This window comes from Candida theae, assembly GCF_024610275.1.
Source record: "Candida theae strain CBS 12239 chromosome Unknown scaffold82, whole genome shotgun sequence".
Lineage (NCBI taxonomy): Eukaryota > Fungi > Ascomycota > Pichiomycetes > Serinales > Debaryomycetaceae > Lodderomyces > Lodderomyces theae.
This window is the reverse complement of record NW_026261461.1, coordinates 1-15,768: the sequence shown is the minus strand read 5'-3', so window position 1 is coordinate 15,768 and position 15,768 is coordinate 1. Positions and strand designations below refer to the sequence as shown.

General features: G+C 40.9%; 6 protein-coding genes across 6 annotated transcripts; 5 read left to right on the top strand and 1 right to left on the bottom strand. All coding sequences in view use genetic code 12, as the record gives it.

Moving 5' to 3' along the window:
• Positions 1 to 531: 531 nt before the first annotated feature.
• CHS1 (chitin synthase) lies at positions 532 to 3,558 on the bottom strand (the record flags this gene model as incomplete). Its single annotated transcript, XM_051753597.1, has 1 exon — positions 532 to 3,558. One exon carries the CDS (start codon positions 3,556 to 3,558, stop codon positions 532 to 534), a length of 3,027 nt encoding a protein of 1,008 aa, XP_051607398.1.
• Positions 3,559 to 4,466: 908 nt separating this feature from the next.
• KGF57_004107 (uncharacterized protein) lies at positions 4,467 to 6,176 on the top strand (the record flags this gene model as incomplete). Its single annotated transcript, XM_051753595.1, has 1 exon — positions 4,467 to 6,176. The coding sequence occupies one exon, from the start codon at positions 4,467 to 4,469 to the stop codon at positions 6,174 to 6,176; it is 1,710 nt and encodes a 569-aa protein (XP_051607397.1).
• An 833-nt stretch (positions 6,177 to 7,009) lies between these two features.
• KGF57_004106 (uncharacterized protein) lies at positions 7,010 to 7,744 on the top strand (the record flags this gene model as incomplete). Its single annotated transcript, XM_051753594.1, has 1 exon — positions 7,010 to 7,744. One exon carries the CDS (start codon positions 7,010 to 7,012, stop codon positions 7,742 to 7,744), a length of 735 nt encoding a protein of 244 aa, XP_051607396.1.
• Positions 7,745 to 9,148: 1,404 nt separating this feature from the next.
• On the top strand, positions 9,149 to 9,733 carry KGF57_004105 (protein retreival receptor; the record flags this gene model as incomplete). The annotated part of the gene is made up of 1 exon (XM_051753593.1): positions 9,149 to 9,733. One exon carries the CDS (start codon positions 9,149 to 9,151, stop codon positions 9,731 to 9,733), a length of 585 nt encoding a protein of 194 aa, XP_051607395.1.
• A 442-nt stretch (positions 9,734 to 10,175) lies between these two features.
• On the top strand, positions 10,176 to 13,307 carry SLA2 (Sla2p; the record flags this gene model as incomplete). Its single annotated transcript, XM_051753592.1, has 1 exon — positions 10,176 to 13,307. One exon carries the CDS (start codon positions 10,176 to 10,178, stop codon positions 13,305 to 13,307), a length of 3,132 nt encoding a protein of 1,043 aa, XP_051607394.1.
• Positions 13,308 to 13,548: 241 nt separating this feature from the next.
• On the top strand, positions 13,549 to 15,339 carry KGF57_004103 (polynucleotide 5'-hydroxyl-kinase; the record flags this gene model as incomplete). Its single annotated transcript, XM_051753591.1, has 1 exon — positions 13,549 to 15,339. A coding segment is annotated over one exon (1,791 nt), but the record flags the coding sequence as incomplete, so codon positions are not given.
• Positions 15,340 to 15,768: the final 429 nt, after the last annotated feature.

Genomic DNA, 15,768 nt, shown 5'->3' with positions numbered 1-15,768 from the left:
GAAGAAGAAGAAGAAGAAGAAGAAGAAGAAGAAGAAGAAGAAGAAAAAGATCTTTTAGATAAAATTTGAAAGGGGGAGCAAGGTATATTCCACTCAATTTATATTCTAATTGGTTGGTTGGTTGAGTTGTTGTTGGGTTGTTGTTGGGTTTAGGTTACATTTATTGTTCAAATATTATTGTAATACATTATTAAATATATTTGTATATATTATTTAAAAGTAAAGTTAAATTACCATTACTAAACTTAAAAGCCTCTCTTTTATTTCTCTTCTCTTAACTTTTACTTATGGTGTATAGGTAGTGTGCATTTGGTAAATTATTGACATCTATTGTTTGTCTATTGTTTTTTTTTTTTACATTCTATATTTCCTTTTTTTTATTTTTACTCCTTAGAGACACCTTTTTATCGTGATTGGCTAAAAGGTTGTTCAGTTTTGACCACGCCTTCTCCTATTGGTTATGGAAGCTTATCTGCAATTAAATTGCGTCCATTTGCATAATATTTTAGAACTTTATTAAAGTTCACAACACTAATTCAAAGGGTTGTTATTTGTCTGATTGTATCCTGCTCTTCTATTTTTCCATTTGCTTGACATTTCAACCAAGCTCCTAGTGTAGTCATGGAGCAAGTAGCCACAAGAGCCAACAGCTCTGAAGAGGGCTAAAACAGCCACTGTCCATAAAATGAACGCAAGGTAAATGTTGCGCGCGGTGTCTCCTGGTTCGTAGACTTGAACCATTGTCATGATGAAAACTAAATTGGCCAACATCCAGAAAAGTACCACTTTTGTTCGCACATCCTTAGCATAGTCGTCTCCATCTAATACATGTTTGGTGGTCTTTTTCTTGTTAACCTTCTTGCTTGATCTGTTTGCTCTGATGTTGTACAATGTCTCAAGGTACACTTCATCAACATTAACATCCAGCACAACCGCTTCGTACTCACCCTGGTCGTTTTGCTCAATGATGTATTGGTTGGTTTTGTCCTCTTGTGGGTTGTTATCTCCCTTTGTTCCCCAGGACACGTCGTGGGTGTTGCAGAATGCAAATATTTGCAATGTGCATGTGTAAGCTGGAACCAATAAGAAATATTGTACCGAACAAGTCAACATGTGCCATGGGTCCAAGTATAGTATCGACATGATTGTGTAAAGTCCATAAGTAGAAAGAAGGGAGACCACAATGCTGATCAAAACGTAGGATGACGTAGCTCCCAGGCCGAATTGTTGTATTGTGTTGACAACGAACACCAAACCCACAATCAAAGCGTACAAGGAACATACTGTTAGCAAGATTATTAGTGTTTTAAATATGTTTTTTGATGCGTGTGGTCGGTTACCAATGGAAGCAATGAATAGCGAAACCAACACACAGATACATAGATAATTGAACAATGTGAATATCCAGAAACCTCCATTATGACCCAAGTGCTTGTACGACACAAGTGAACCAGTAAGAAAGTAATACGTCAAGTAAAAGTTGCTCAATGAAAAAAAGGAGAAAACCAAGTTGACAGTTTGATACATGAATTCAACATTAAGCCAAAACTTTCTTGCAAAAGAGTGGTCTGTGTGCCACACTTTTCTCCCATGGTATAATGAGTATAAAGCTGCAAAAAAAGCACCATTGATCCACCTTCTTCTTTGTGCAAGAAACTCAGATATTGTTTCTGGAACATCTGTCTCCCCGGTGGCCAGCTTGACAAATTTTAGAACCCAATTATCACCTCTTTTTGACACAAGCTCCCAACACAAGATTCTGTCCTCGGCCAAGTACATGTTGGCTTCAAAGAAATTGGTTTTGGTGTTTTCCTTATCCTTTTCATGTGATCTTAGTAAGTCTTCGCCTTTGAAGTAGGACGCCAACGGCCCCGTACCATCTTCGTGGTTTTTTAGTGCAATATACCGATAAGCTGATAAAGCTCCAGGAAGGACGGATATGTACCCAAATAATGACTCCAATGGCTTATCAAGGATATTTGATAATTTGTACTCAAAGTTTTGAGAAGCAACCAATGGGTTGATTAAATTTCTCCATCCTTTCCCCTTCATGGCTTTAATTTCTCCTGCAGCACCGGCAACATTTGAGTCCTTGTCAAATGCTTTCCACAAATTGTATACCGCGTGATTATCCGGCTTAGTCCCGACATCAAGAAGAACAACAACATTGGGGTCCAATACAGGACAAAAGGCATTGAAGAGCCATCTGTGGGAGTTGATCTTTTTTTGGTTTTGTTCTTTTAAACAGAACAAAACTTGAACGGGAGTCAAGTTTTTCTCGTCCCCCTTGAATTTCAACTCCTCATCAATGGATATCTGCGTGGTGTATTCAAATAAATGGGCCTTCACTTGCTTGTTGTTCACATAGGGCCTTGTTAGATTATCTTGGTAACATCCGGTGGCAGTGAGCAATTGTAGAACAGACTCATTGACTTTATTTCTACCATCGGCAACAATCACCACCTGAATCTTTTTCCAACTATCTTTTCCCCAAACTTTAGACTTACGCCTTGAACACAAATGAGCAACATTTTTCATGACCCCGTGCATAGTTCTAGCAAATGCAAATTCATCCTCATTGTACATTGTAATACAAACAAGGATCTCGGTTTCTCTCCCGAATTTTGCTGCTCTCAAAGTGAACCCTTCCTCAATAAAAGTATCTGGATCCGAAGTACAAGCAGTATAGGTCATATTGGTAAACTCTCCAAAGGGGGACTCCGTCCGGGTCAACACCTTGCGTAACTCTCCCGGTATTGGGTTCTCCAACACCAAGTTCCCTTTCTTACCACCAACTAGTCTTACTTTCCGGCGCGTGATGGTTTTCTCTTTATGTGGATCGTAAGCTGCATCAATGTTTTGCATGAGGTTACCATCTATTGACTCGGTAAAGTACTGAGCTTCGTCGTTGGGATCAGACAAGTGTGAGTATCCAGTGTACGCTGTCGATTCTGAATACATAGATCTTGCCTCTTCTCTAGTCTCTTCCTTTTCATTATACTTGTCATTCTCATAGTACGTACTTTGATCATCCGAGTAATGGCCGGCTTCATGAAGGGTACCTGGCGAGAATATCGGCTGTGGCGGGTCCAAGTATCTTTGACTGCTTATCGAGCTTCCTTGAAACGAGGATCTCAATGGAGAGCCGTTATTTGCTTCTTCATCCTCGTCAAACACTATTTCTGTATTCCGTTGTCTTTTTGGAGATTCGCGTGAGGTGAAGTGTGCTCTGGGTGTGGTTTCAAGATCAATGTTGGGGTTGAACTCCATCCTTGGTGCATTACCGACAAATGGCGACTTGGGTTTTATTGCTTGATGGTTGGATTTCCCTGTGCTTTTTGCAAATATGTTTGGTGATTGCTTGACACCATGTTGCTGTTGTTTAATATCAGACGCTGGAAACACGTTGAAATCTTGCTCACTGTCGTCCTCACTGTCATAATCCAATGGTTGATATCTTTTTGTTGGACTTGAGCTGCGTGTGTAAGCGGCGTATGGAAGCTTTATTGGATGCTCCTGCTCCTTATGTCCATGTCCCTCGTCAAATGGGTTTATCATGTCTGTGGAATTGGGAAACTTTTCAAAGTGATGATGCACTTAGGGGCTGAGAAATGTATTCGATGTTCAGCGAGGACGATGTTGCTGTTCTTCACTTTCAGTTCTTTGCAATGTATGCCAAATTCTTGGTCTGGTTTCGTCCGGCTGTAATTGACACGGTTTGAAAAGAGACTTTGTAGAGATACGTATACTTACATGCCTTACCCGTTGCTACATATGTATATATATATATATATATAATTGCGTATATAACTGTGTTTTGTATATATATTTCCCGATTGGTTACAAATCAAAACATCCAAATGCAACACAAAACAAAACAAAACAAAATAAAAATAAATAAATCTGTCAAGAGTTGCAAAAAAGGAGAGAGAGACACACACAGACACACACACACACACACACGCGCGCTATTAGAAACGAAGCTAACCACATATGTGCGAACAGCTGTAACAATTTCTGGATTTAAATTTGATACTCCTCTTTCTTATATCTAGCTTGGGCTTGCTTTGTCAGCTAAGTTTCTTATGATAACTAATGCCATTAGTTTTAGTCAATGGATGTTCTTTTTTTTTTTTGCAAGAAAATCTAGCTAAAATTTTGACTTAGAAGACGAGCCTCGTTTATTGATTCCTTGGTTACAGTATATGTTTTGTTTCCTAAACATCCCCCTCAACCCTCCAATTGACGGCACTGAGTTTCTAGACTGTGTGGTTTCATTCTTGTTGCATACAATACTTTGTAAGCGCCTCCCTCAATGTCGTAAAACTGCTTTGTGAGACACACCTCCGCATAAGAGAGAGAGAGAGACGAAGAGAGGGAGAAAAAAAGCTTCACATCCCTTCTCCGTTGGGGATTTAATAGCCAAGTATAATACACCAGGACATGCACCTATTTACACACAGCTCATGGACTATCCTAATATCAGCACCCACCCAGCTAGTAATGGCATTGACGTGAATGGAAGGAAAGGCTCTGGTGCCGATCACAATCTGTCCCAGATATCCAACGTGGATTTCGGAACGTTGAGAAAGATCGGAACAAATATGTCGCAAGCGTCCGCTATAAGTAATTCATCCGTCAAATCCAATCCATTGAGCAGACTATTCACTCGGAACAAGTCGCAAACAAATGTCCTTGGAAGAAATCCCGAGGGAGAATTTGTGAATGCACCAGACCCAACGAGTGATTCCAGCACCATTGAACTGGGCAAGGAGTCCAAGATTAATAAGTTAAGAGCAGCGAAGAAGATTTTGAGTCCCACAAGTAAACTGCAGTTTGAATCTTCTTCAGAGTCGAGTTTTGCTGATGAGAAGTCCTCAAATAGACGATTGAGCGACGAAATTAGAGGAAGGAAGCAAATATTGACGTCACCACTGTCCGGTTTCCACAGTCTATTTCATAAATCACTGTCTGCTAGCGGATTGCCCAAATTTGGAGATAAGAACGTGGAAGATAAACTACACTCTGGCTCGGCAAAAGTTTCAATCTGTTTGTCTTCGAACAATTCGAATTCAGTAGTGAATGACATAATGCTCGCTCGTGTTTTTCGATTCACGAATCCAAGCATTCAAAACGAGGACTATGATGGAGGGCTCGCGGAGCACACTTCGCTTCTTGATATTCATAGGAAGATGCTAACACCGGCGGACCTGTACATTCAGAATAAGCTTAGTAAGCACCACTCGCAAGAGATCGGGTTGGGTATTGTTAACAAAAATGCTATCGGTCAGTCGCCTAGTTTAGACGAGGAGTTGAAATTGAACAGATCAAGTCAGCGAATAAGCACGCTTTTGAAACCTTTATTCACTCCGTCCAAGCAGAAAAGATCGTCATTTTCTTCCCACCCATTCTTAGGTCACTCTCTCGATGAAGTGGGAGTAATGATCAAAAACCATTTCACTGCAGAACTTAATGGATCCACAAGCTCGGACCAAAACCAAAAAAGTGGGAAACATAGGATCAAGTCAAATAAGTCAATTTCAAAAGGACAAGTCTCCGGGTTGAGCGGAGGTGAAAGCTTTTCAATTGCGGCCCTTGATGAAGATGAGGCGAGAGGACTTGCTCAAGATTTGGCAACCATCTTTATGTCTTGCTTAAGCTGGCTTAAGTGCGATATAACTAATGCTATTGACCTAGACAGCAACAACGAAAGCACGGGCTCTGATGCGTCGAACGTTTGGCAAAGCTTGTCAAAGTCGTGGGTATATTACAATAAAAATATTCGATTTCAAATTTTACAAATATTTCAGGTTGTATTTGCAGCTCCCAGGTCATATACAGGAGGGAAGTTCGTGGAACAGAGGATGCTGCCAATCGTTGTTGATGAGATCCTTCAGCATTCATTTTGCATCGTGTTTATTGTTCCATTGATTGAAACAAGAAAACGATTTTCAACAGAGTCGCTCAATTTTGATGTAGCTTCACGTCTTGGGATGCTCAGTGAACAGGAGAGACATTTGTTTCGGCAAAATCCTTCGTTGCAAACTACCGCCTTACACTGCATTGGATCTCTCCAGAGCTTGCCGCAATCGAGCTACTTCAAACCCGATGTCGATTTACAACATTTACAGCAGTTAATGAGGGAAATTGTGGCTAATTTGTCAGACCTCAGCTGATTCTATTAACAGGGTAGCTTCGGTGAGGGGGGGAGAGGAAGCATTCACTCAACAGAAGTTGCTGGTTGCACTAGTCATTGTTCTCGCGAGTTACTCTCATTAGGGTAACGTTTTTGAACAGATAGTAGTTATGTTTCTGAAAATTTATACCATACAAGTAAAAGGGGGATGTTCTCGCATGTAGCGATGGGAGTTGTATTATTTGGTTGACGGCTGAATCGAGTGCTAATGTGCAAATGCGGTTGCGGGCAAGCTACAACTACCAGCCCTGTTAGCTCATCTTTGTCTGATATGTCACCACAGTCCCCTCCCCCGGAATACCCTTGCCATGAAGTGAATCCATGCGAGTGTTGCTCATTTGGATATATGCTCACCACAAGTAGGGAACAGTACAAAGGAATTTTGGAACTTCGTGTTGAGAAATGTATGAAAGACAACACTAAAGATGACCAGAATCAGATACTAGACTTATTTTCCAATAGAGGAATCAATATACACCCAAGTGGCGTTTGAAAGTTGTCGCCATAAGTCTCTTATTCTCATACTCGCATGGTTGTCTCGTTGGTGTCTGACTTGGCAGTTAAATATCGTTCATCAAAGTCGTCTTGTTCTAGTTATATATTGTTCCGAAATAAACGTCTAGGCGTGAAAATACCAGACCATGTACGTTTAGAGTTGGCTTTCTTTCACTAATGAAAGCACAATTTGAACGACCCTCGTTCTCTTCTTCTCTGCCTTTAGATACTGTTTAACTCGTTTGAGAACAAAATTCTCACTCTAAGGAAAAAATGTCCATTGCAGGCAAAATAACGTCCGCAGTGAATCAGCTACAAATGGCAGAAAACGAGTTAGGGCCAGCTACTACGCCGGATGATGACGTTGCGTCCGATGTCAGCTTGGACGAAGAGGATGAAGAATTGATTTGGAGGGTCTTCTTCAGTGATTTGGAGAAGGAAAAAGATAAACAACAGCAACTCATTCTGAATGACGAGGGACAAGCAGATGAAGAGGACGGGTTTTCTGACAACGAAGATTTGCAATCGATCAGTCTGGAGGATTTAAAGCTTCTTGGCGATCCAGCATTAATTGAACGATACAAGGATCTACGGAGTAATGCCATAGACTTTTCCTTGTCCGAAGAAGAACAGAAACGGCTATTAATCACAAACTTTACTGACGACCAAATGGAAAGATTCGAAGCTTACAGGCGACTGAAAATCAACAAACCCGGAATAAAGAAGATTTGCAATGGGGTTGTGGGCCATTCAGTTTCTCAAGTGATAGCGACAGTTGTGGCCGGTGTGGCGAAACTGTTCATGTCTGAGATTATAAGTAAGTCATTTGAAGTGCAGGAGCGGGATAATAAAGGGAAGCTATTAATTGATATTGAGGAGAAAAAGAGACGAAAGCGAGCCGACGTGGAAAATCTGCAATCTCAAGATGACATAAAACGACCTCGTTTACAATACCAAGGAGACCAACGTACTCCCCTTCAGCCTAGTCATGTTAGAGAAGCGTTGAGATTGTATGAAGAAGAGACATCAGGTGGGCTACCGTTTATGGACTGAGTTCGACGCTATCAAGGGTAATTTCATGAAAGTCATTCAATGTACCAAATTCTTCCACAAATTATTCAAAATCGGACATGGCTTGCAATTAGGCGCATAATCGATATATTCAACCTTTGCTTTTTACAGAACGTAGTAGGTAGATGATATTTAAATTCGAGTATTATTGAGAAAAATTGACAACATTAAGATAAGCACTTCGCCTTCGATGGGGAACGAGCGATCCAGGTGCGTCAACAACAGCTACCGTGTGCAAGCGAGCCCATTCGCAGCACTATGGAGGCTCATGCCAGTCCCCAGTGGCAGAGCTCTGTAACCAGAGGTATTTGAGAGACGAAAGAACGAGCAGGAGCTACACAGCAGCTACAGAGCAGCTACAAGAGAAGTCTATATAGAGCACGAAGTTGGCCAATGTGGGACAAGATGCCCCAAAACCATTTCTGCCGTGCTTCGCTGTCATCGGGAAAAGTCCCACATTTTCTTGGCCGCTACACGCCTGGGACCTTGGCGACTGTGTTTGTCTGACCCGTGTGATTGTGAATCCGTAACCTGATTTGAAATCCGAGTGAGTTTGATATGCAGCACATTTTCGGTGCCAGAACACGAGGAGGAGGACACCGGTGTCCGTGGCAGGCCATGTGACGACAGCAGGAACAGCAAGAAGACTGGAATGAACCGTATATAGTTCCACTGGAGTCCCTACTGCAGAAGGACGAATGTTAACTGCGAAAAAGCAGCAGTCAAGAATAACGCACTTTCTATCTTCTGTACTTAAATTAAAGTGATGTATTAATACGTAGTAGGCTTTAATAGAGGAAGAAAAAGAATGATAGGCAGTAGAATGCAAAATATATATATATAGGAAATCTTGCTCTACAATAGTAGGCGATAAATGGTAAGTTCCCTACTGCTTTTGATTTTTTTTTTGTTTTTCAAAGAATCAATGCAGAATTGTTAAAAATGTAACTCTGTATAAACTAGAGAGGTTTATTCCGTTTTTGAAATGTCTATCTGTGAATACGTGATCTTTAATGCTTTTGTGTACTCTTTGAGGTATGCTTTTTATGATGTATTAGTCCATGTTGTGTGAACTATCGTTGAGGAAAAGTGGATACATGGCTGCAAAGAGTAATTCATTCATTCATTCATGACTTGCTGTGCATGTGTGTGTGTGTGTGTGTGTGTGCGTGTGTCGTGAGAAATATAATAAAAATGACACGACATTGTATTTTTTCCTTTGTCCACTTTTATTCTCACTCTCACTCAAAATACACGAGAAGAAAAAATATCACAACACTTAAACGTTAACAAATCTTAAACAACGTACAGCACACAGCAAATCCCACGCTTTTTGTTGTTGTTCTACATAACACGCAAGCACATTCCTCATTCAAATTACAAATCATGCCAGTGGAATTACCGTTTGAAATACCCACTGATAACCCAGTGTATCAAAACTACAAGAAGCTCGCAGTCACTTATCAAAAGTTTGTCGATGAATCAGTGCCTCATACCAGTCAGAGATGGTTAGGGTTCGGTGTCTTACTCGTTTTGTTTATGACTAGGATATTCATTGCTCAAGGATGGTACATCATTTGCTACGCGTTGGGTATATACTTGTTGAACTTGTTTTTGGCATTTTTAACCCCCAAGTTTGATCCGTCGTTGGAACAAGAGATGAAGAATGAATCTATTGAAGAAGGCATGGACCAAGAACCACAAGCATCGGGGTCTGAATCTAAGGATGACGAGTTTAGACCGTTTATCAGAAGATTGCCAGAGTTTAAGTTTTGGTACAATGCAACGAGAGCCACTATTTTGAGTTTGGTTTTGACATTCTTTTCGGTATTTGATATCCCTGTGTTTTGGCCGATCTTGTTGATGTACTTCATTGTTTTATTTGCTTTGACTATGCGGAAGCAGATTCAACATATGGCAAAGTATAAGTACTTGCCTTTCGATTTTGGAAAGACCAGGTATAGGAAATGAAGTAGTTTGTTTTGGCACTGAAGGGAGTGAGAATTTGTGATTTTATGTAAATATTGGATTTAGTATACAGAGAGAGAGAGAGAGAGAGATATCTTGATGTAGGGATAATGGATTATTTGAAGTTCTTATAGAGCAATGTATGGCTGAGCAGATCGACAAGACTAGGTAGTCACACTGATCTTGAAAAGAAGGTCTACCTTTTGAAAGCACTCTATTTGTTTATCTTAGTCTACTTTTACTTACTTACTTCAATTACTTCACTTTACTTTCTTTTACTCCGAGTGCGCCGCCAATTGAAAAAAAAGAAATTGTCGACGCTTTTACAGACATATATATTCAGCATTGCCACACACCCACACCCACACACCCATTTCTCTACACATCTATCTATTGTCACAAGTTGCGTCACAGATAATTGACGCCGCCCAATAAATAATTCAAGATGAGTCGTGCAGAGGTGGATTTGCAGACTAGTGTCAAGAAAGCATGCAATACTGACGAAGTCCCACCAAAAAGAAAACATGTCAGGGCATGCATTGTTTACACCTGGGATCATAAAAACTCAAGAGCTTTTTGGAACGCAGTCAAGATTCAGCCCTTGCAGAGTAACGAGGTTCTGTTGTTCAAGGCATTAATCATGATTCACAAGGTTTTACAAGAGGGGCATCCAAACACCTTGAAAGACGGGTACCGGAACCGGGATTTTGTTGCCTCATTGGCATCGGTGTTCCCCAGTCATGGACTGGCTTACGGTAGATTGATCAATCAGTATGACCGGTACATTTTGCAAAAATTGGATTTTCATCGTAACAATCCTGGTTTCAACGGAACTTTCGAATATGAGGAGTACCTTTCATTGCGAGCAGTCAGTGACCCCAATGAAGGATATGAGTCTATCTTGCAATTGATGGATCTCCAGGATCTGATCAACGACTTGCAAAAGCTTCTTTTTGCTACTATACATCGCTCACATGGAAACTTGTGCAAAGTCAGTGCGCTAGTCCCTTTGATCACCGAGTCCTATGGAATTTATAAATTTTGTCTTTCAATGCTTAGAGCATTGTATCAACAATTAGGTGAAGACGAGGCTTTGACAGTATTGTTTGACCGGTTTGAGTCACAACACTTTATGTTGCGGGATTTTTACACAGATTGCCACTCAATCAAGTTTTTAACCAGCTTGATTACCATTCCTCGTCTCCCAAATAGCTCACCAGATTTGAAAGTAGACGAAGAAGGTAGAGCAATAGCTGGGGGAACCTCCAACGGGCATGAGGTAGAGAGCATTCCGAGAGAAAGATCGGTCAGCATAGAACCACCTAGCATTCCTCCTTCGATCTCTTCTGAACAGATTCCTTCTCAACAAACGGGTATCCTTTTCCAACAACAACAAGAGCAAGAGAACATTCAAAGACAACTTGAGTTACAGCGTCAACAGCAACTCCAAGAACAACAAGAGCAACAACGCTTGTTTGAGCAGCAACAAAGAGAGCAAGAAAGACGCTTTTTGGAAGAGCAACAAGCTTTACAAATGCAACAAACACAACAGCAGCAAGGACGTGTAGCTGAGTTGGAACACGACTTACTTATGTTCAAGAACCAATACGACAATGATCAGCAATTGTTGCAGCAATATGACACAAGAGTCAAGACGTTGGAAAATGAGATGGCAGCTTTCAACAATACTGCCACCCAGCAGGTCACGTCCAAGAATGAACAAATTCAAAATTTAGAAGAACAAATCGCAAATTGGACGAAAAAGTATGAGTCACTTGCTAAGCTTTACTCTCAGTTGCGTCAGGAACATTTGAATTTGTTGGCAAAGTTTAAGAAGATTCAACAAAAGATAAGCAGTGCTCAGGAGTCCATTGCCAAGAAGGAAAAACTTGAAAAAGACTTGAAGGCCAAGAATGTCGAATTGGCCGATTTAATTAGAGAGCGCGATCGGGCTAGACTTGAATTGGATAGAGTTAAGGCTTCGAAAGATCTGGAAATTGAAAAGTTAGAAACCGAAATAAGAGACCTCAATGTCTCGACTAAGGAATCAAGTAAATTGCAAAACATGAACCTCACTACCATCATGTCAAAACACGAAGCAGAGTTGAACGATTTGAAGGCTCAATTGGAGCGGTATTCTAAAAATGGTGAGCCTGGAACAATGGAAAGCTTACAAGAGCAATTGAAGGACAGGGAGACCGAATTGGAAATAGCAAACCAATCGCTTGAGGAAGCGTATAAGGAGATTGGACGTATCAAGGGTGATCAAGATGATATTTTGAATGCAGAGATTGACCACATTATCATGACGCATATTTCCAAGTTTAAGAGTTTGATTGATGTGTTTTTGGACAATAGCATTAGACGCATTTTGGACATCAAACATGAGTTGACATTGAACACGTTGGTGGGGACAAATAACAACCTGTCTCCTGAATACTTGTTGTCTGTGGTTGAACTTTGTTCCGATACAGCTACCGACTTTACTTCAGCGTTCAATGGCTACATAGCTGAGGACAACAATCAAGATGAGGAAGTCTTTTCAGAAATCATTTTATACAGTTCGTCATTGGTCACGTATTTGAATGATTTGACACAAACAGCTAAAAGCATTTCTCAGGGCTCTTCTGGAAAGGATGAAGAAAATATCTTGAGTCAGATGAGGAGAGTGCTCGATGACGCAGAGGAGTACTATCATGGCTTGAAATCAGAAAAGCTTGAGCAATTGGACGATAAGGAGGACCGAATCGATCTGATAATAGATAGCAATCTCGAGTTACAGACGTCCTTGAAAGAATTGGCAGGCTTGGTTGACTCTTTAAAGCTATCAAGTGGTATCCAGTTCAAAGGTGATCTTGAGAGTCTCGTGAATAAGGAGATGCAACAAACTGTTGACGCCGTCAATTCGGCCTCCAAGTATTTGACTGAGTTGTTGAAGAACCCAAACATTTATGGAGGTAATATTGAAATCCACGAGACGTTGATTTCCTGCGCTAAAGCAATAATCGATGCGGTGGCACGTTTGATACAAGCTTCAGTAGAGTCACAACGTGAAATTGTAAACAAAGGGAAGGGTACACAATCGAATACTGAGTTTTACAGAAAGAATAGCAGGTGGACTGAAGGGCTTATCAGTGCAGCAAAGGCGGTGGCAGGAGCCACTAACATTTTGATTCAAATTTCTGATGGTGTTTTACAAAAGAAAAACTCTCACGAAGAATTGATTGTTGCTTCAAATGAGGTTGCTGCCTCAACGGCTCAATTGGTTGCTGCGTCTAGGGTCAAGGCCAATTTCATGTCCAAATCTCAAGACGCTTTGGAGACGGCTTCAGGTGATGTTACTCGTGCATGTAAGGCTCTAGTTAAGAAAGTTCAAGGATTGTTGAGTGATGACCAGCTGCAGAATGATAATATTGACTTGAGCAAGTTGACTCCTTATGAAGGAAAGACTCTTGAGATGGAGCAGCAAGTGGAGATTTTGAAGCTTGAGAATAAACTTCAATCTGCGAGAAGAAGACTTGGAGAGATTAGGAAACACGGCTACAAAGATGATGGTAGTGATGATGATGACGAGTAGGTTCTTTTGTTAAGAGAGAGGGTAGTTTGTACTGATGTAGTACAGTATGTAGTAGGTATTGTACAATTTGAAATGTTGTAAATGAACATGTTGTTGTAGCACTTTGCCAATCACTTCACTGTCACTTCTCTGTCCACAAATCGCGTCGGAGATAAAACAACAAAAATTTGATAGAAGAAAAAAAATCTCAGCTTCTCGTTTCACTTCCAATGGCATCTCGAGTGAAAGCAAGTTTGTGCGAATGAGTGCATATGCAGCTTTGAAAGCAGATGCTATTAGTAGCAGAGGCTCTCCTCCTTCAGCTATTGATGCAGATGATAACATTTTGCTGTATGCCAAGAACTCAGACGACGACTGCAGTGATGAGGATGACGTCCCCCCACCAACAATAGACGTCAAGCTCGAATCGAGAGAAAGTGAGAGCAGCCGAACCACTCCGCTTTTGACAAAGCAGCAAATATTTCAGTCGGACTTTCTTCCGAGTGAAACGAACTTGCAATTCGAAGGAAACAATTCAGTTTTGGTAACACTTGAGCTTGGAGATTTCATAATGGTTCGAGGGATGTTCAAACTTCAAATATTGCAAGGAAGAGTGAAGATCAATAATTGCTATGAACTAGATGCCAACAACGATCAGATGTATACCTTCTTCACAATTGATACCAACGCTTTACCAATCATTTCCAATGTTTCCTTTGGAACAAATGACACAGAAGAGCCTGTCAAGATCAGATTGGTCAACTATTACACGGGATTCGAGATAGCGAGTGACAAGCTGACATTGTTATCATCCACCTCAGACAGTAACGCTAAAGATGCGATTTTTGCACGTTTCACTTTTGAGATCGTTATTCAAAGCGGAGTCCACCACGGCTTATTTGTGGATGATTCTTGGGTCAAGTACTTTGCATCTAATGCTGCAATATCATCAAATAACTTGGTTGTCATAGGAAATAAAAATGCAGGAAAATCCACTTTCTGTAAGTCATTGCTGGATTTCTTACGCTTCCAGAAGAAACAATTTGTGGTGGTTATGGATCTTGACCCAGGACAATCCGACAATTCTTCTCCTTACTGCATGTCTTTGAGCATCCAAACGTCACCCTATATATGTACAAATTCGGGCTTTATTTTTGATAAGCATGAAGAGTACTATGGCTTCAGCAGCCCAATGGATGCGCCGTCGAGGTATCTTGAAATCACGAGCAAGCTTTACAATTCCTATCTTCAGAAGTACAAGCAAAGAGGCATACGACTAGTTGTCAATACTCCCGGTTGGATTAAAGGATATGGAAGGACGCTTTTGGAAAAGGTAACATCCATAGTCGGTCCTTGCGATTTGGTCCTCTTGACAAGCAACATGTCAAGTGAAGCAGACGAGAATCTGAGTCTACTACAGAGCTTGCATTACGCTGCAGCGACATTACTTCCTGGAGTATTCCAAGTGTCCTCAAACACACCCAGTCAATTTAGAGCTGATAGCAAGCTTTTGTATTTCCATCGCAAAGGAGATGATTTCTTTGATTTCAGCCATCACATATTAGCGCGGTCTCCGGAAAGAATTAGCTACAGGGTTGGCAGTACATCAAGTCCAGGAGTTTACGCCGTTTCACTTCTCAATTTCAAAATGGGTAGCAGTTTTGATTTCAAGAACGTCCCGCTATTACTTTCATCACTAATCTGGGGAGTATACAGCACGGATTCCTCATGTGATGAGATATTACTTAAAGACCACCAAAGCAAACTTTATCCCAACTTGATACAATCGAAAGATCTTCCACTAGCTCTTGGAACTAGTGGATGTTTCTTGGGTTTGCTTATTGTACACAGCATCAACATTCACGAGCAGTATTTGAATGTTTACACACCCCAAGATGTTCTGAGGAAAATGAAAAAAGCACTACAGTGTAATTCCAAAATTGTTCTTGTTCGCGGTGAGGGAAATCTTCCACCCTCCGAACAGTTGTGCCCAGACCTTTTTCGAGGCGGGGCCTCGTCACAATTACAACGCTCTGACGCTGTTTCGTCCAAGGTACGCATACCTTTTGTCAATACAAAGGGAAAAACAAAAGTTGGTGGAATTTGGAAGGTCAGGCGTAACATCCTCCGTAGGAGCCACCGACGGTGAATTTAGAGGGTATAGAGAATGATTTAGATTGTGTAACTACAAGATTTTCTGTTTATTTAATCCATTGCCTTTTGTAAATAAAAGACACAAATGCATTTTACTCAAAGGCCGAATTCAAGTACAACGTCTTTACACTGACGAGTAAGGGAAATATCTCAAAAACGGTGTCTGCACTTATTCATGGAAACAATGCTACACACTTCAAAACGTAGGTTCCCACAGTAATCAAGACCTAAGAGTCAGTGACCAGCAGTAATCAACACCCACAACGAGAGCCAATGTGCATCATCAGCACAAGATGAGACAATATAGGGAGATCAGGGGTGCAGTAGG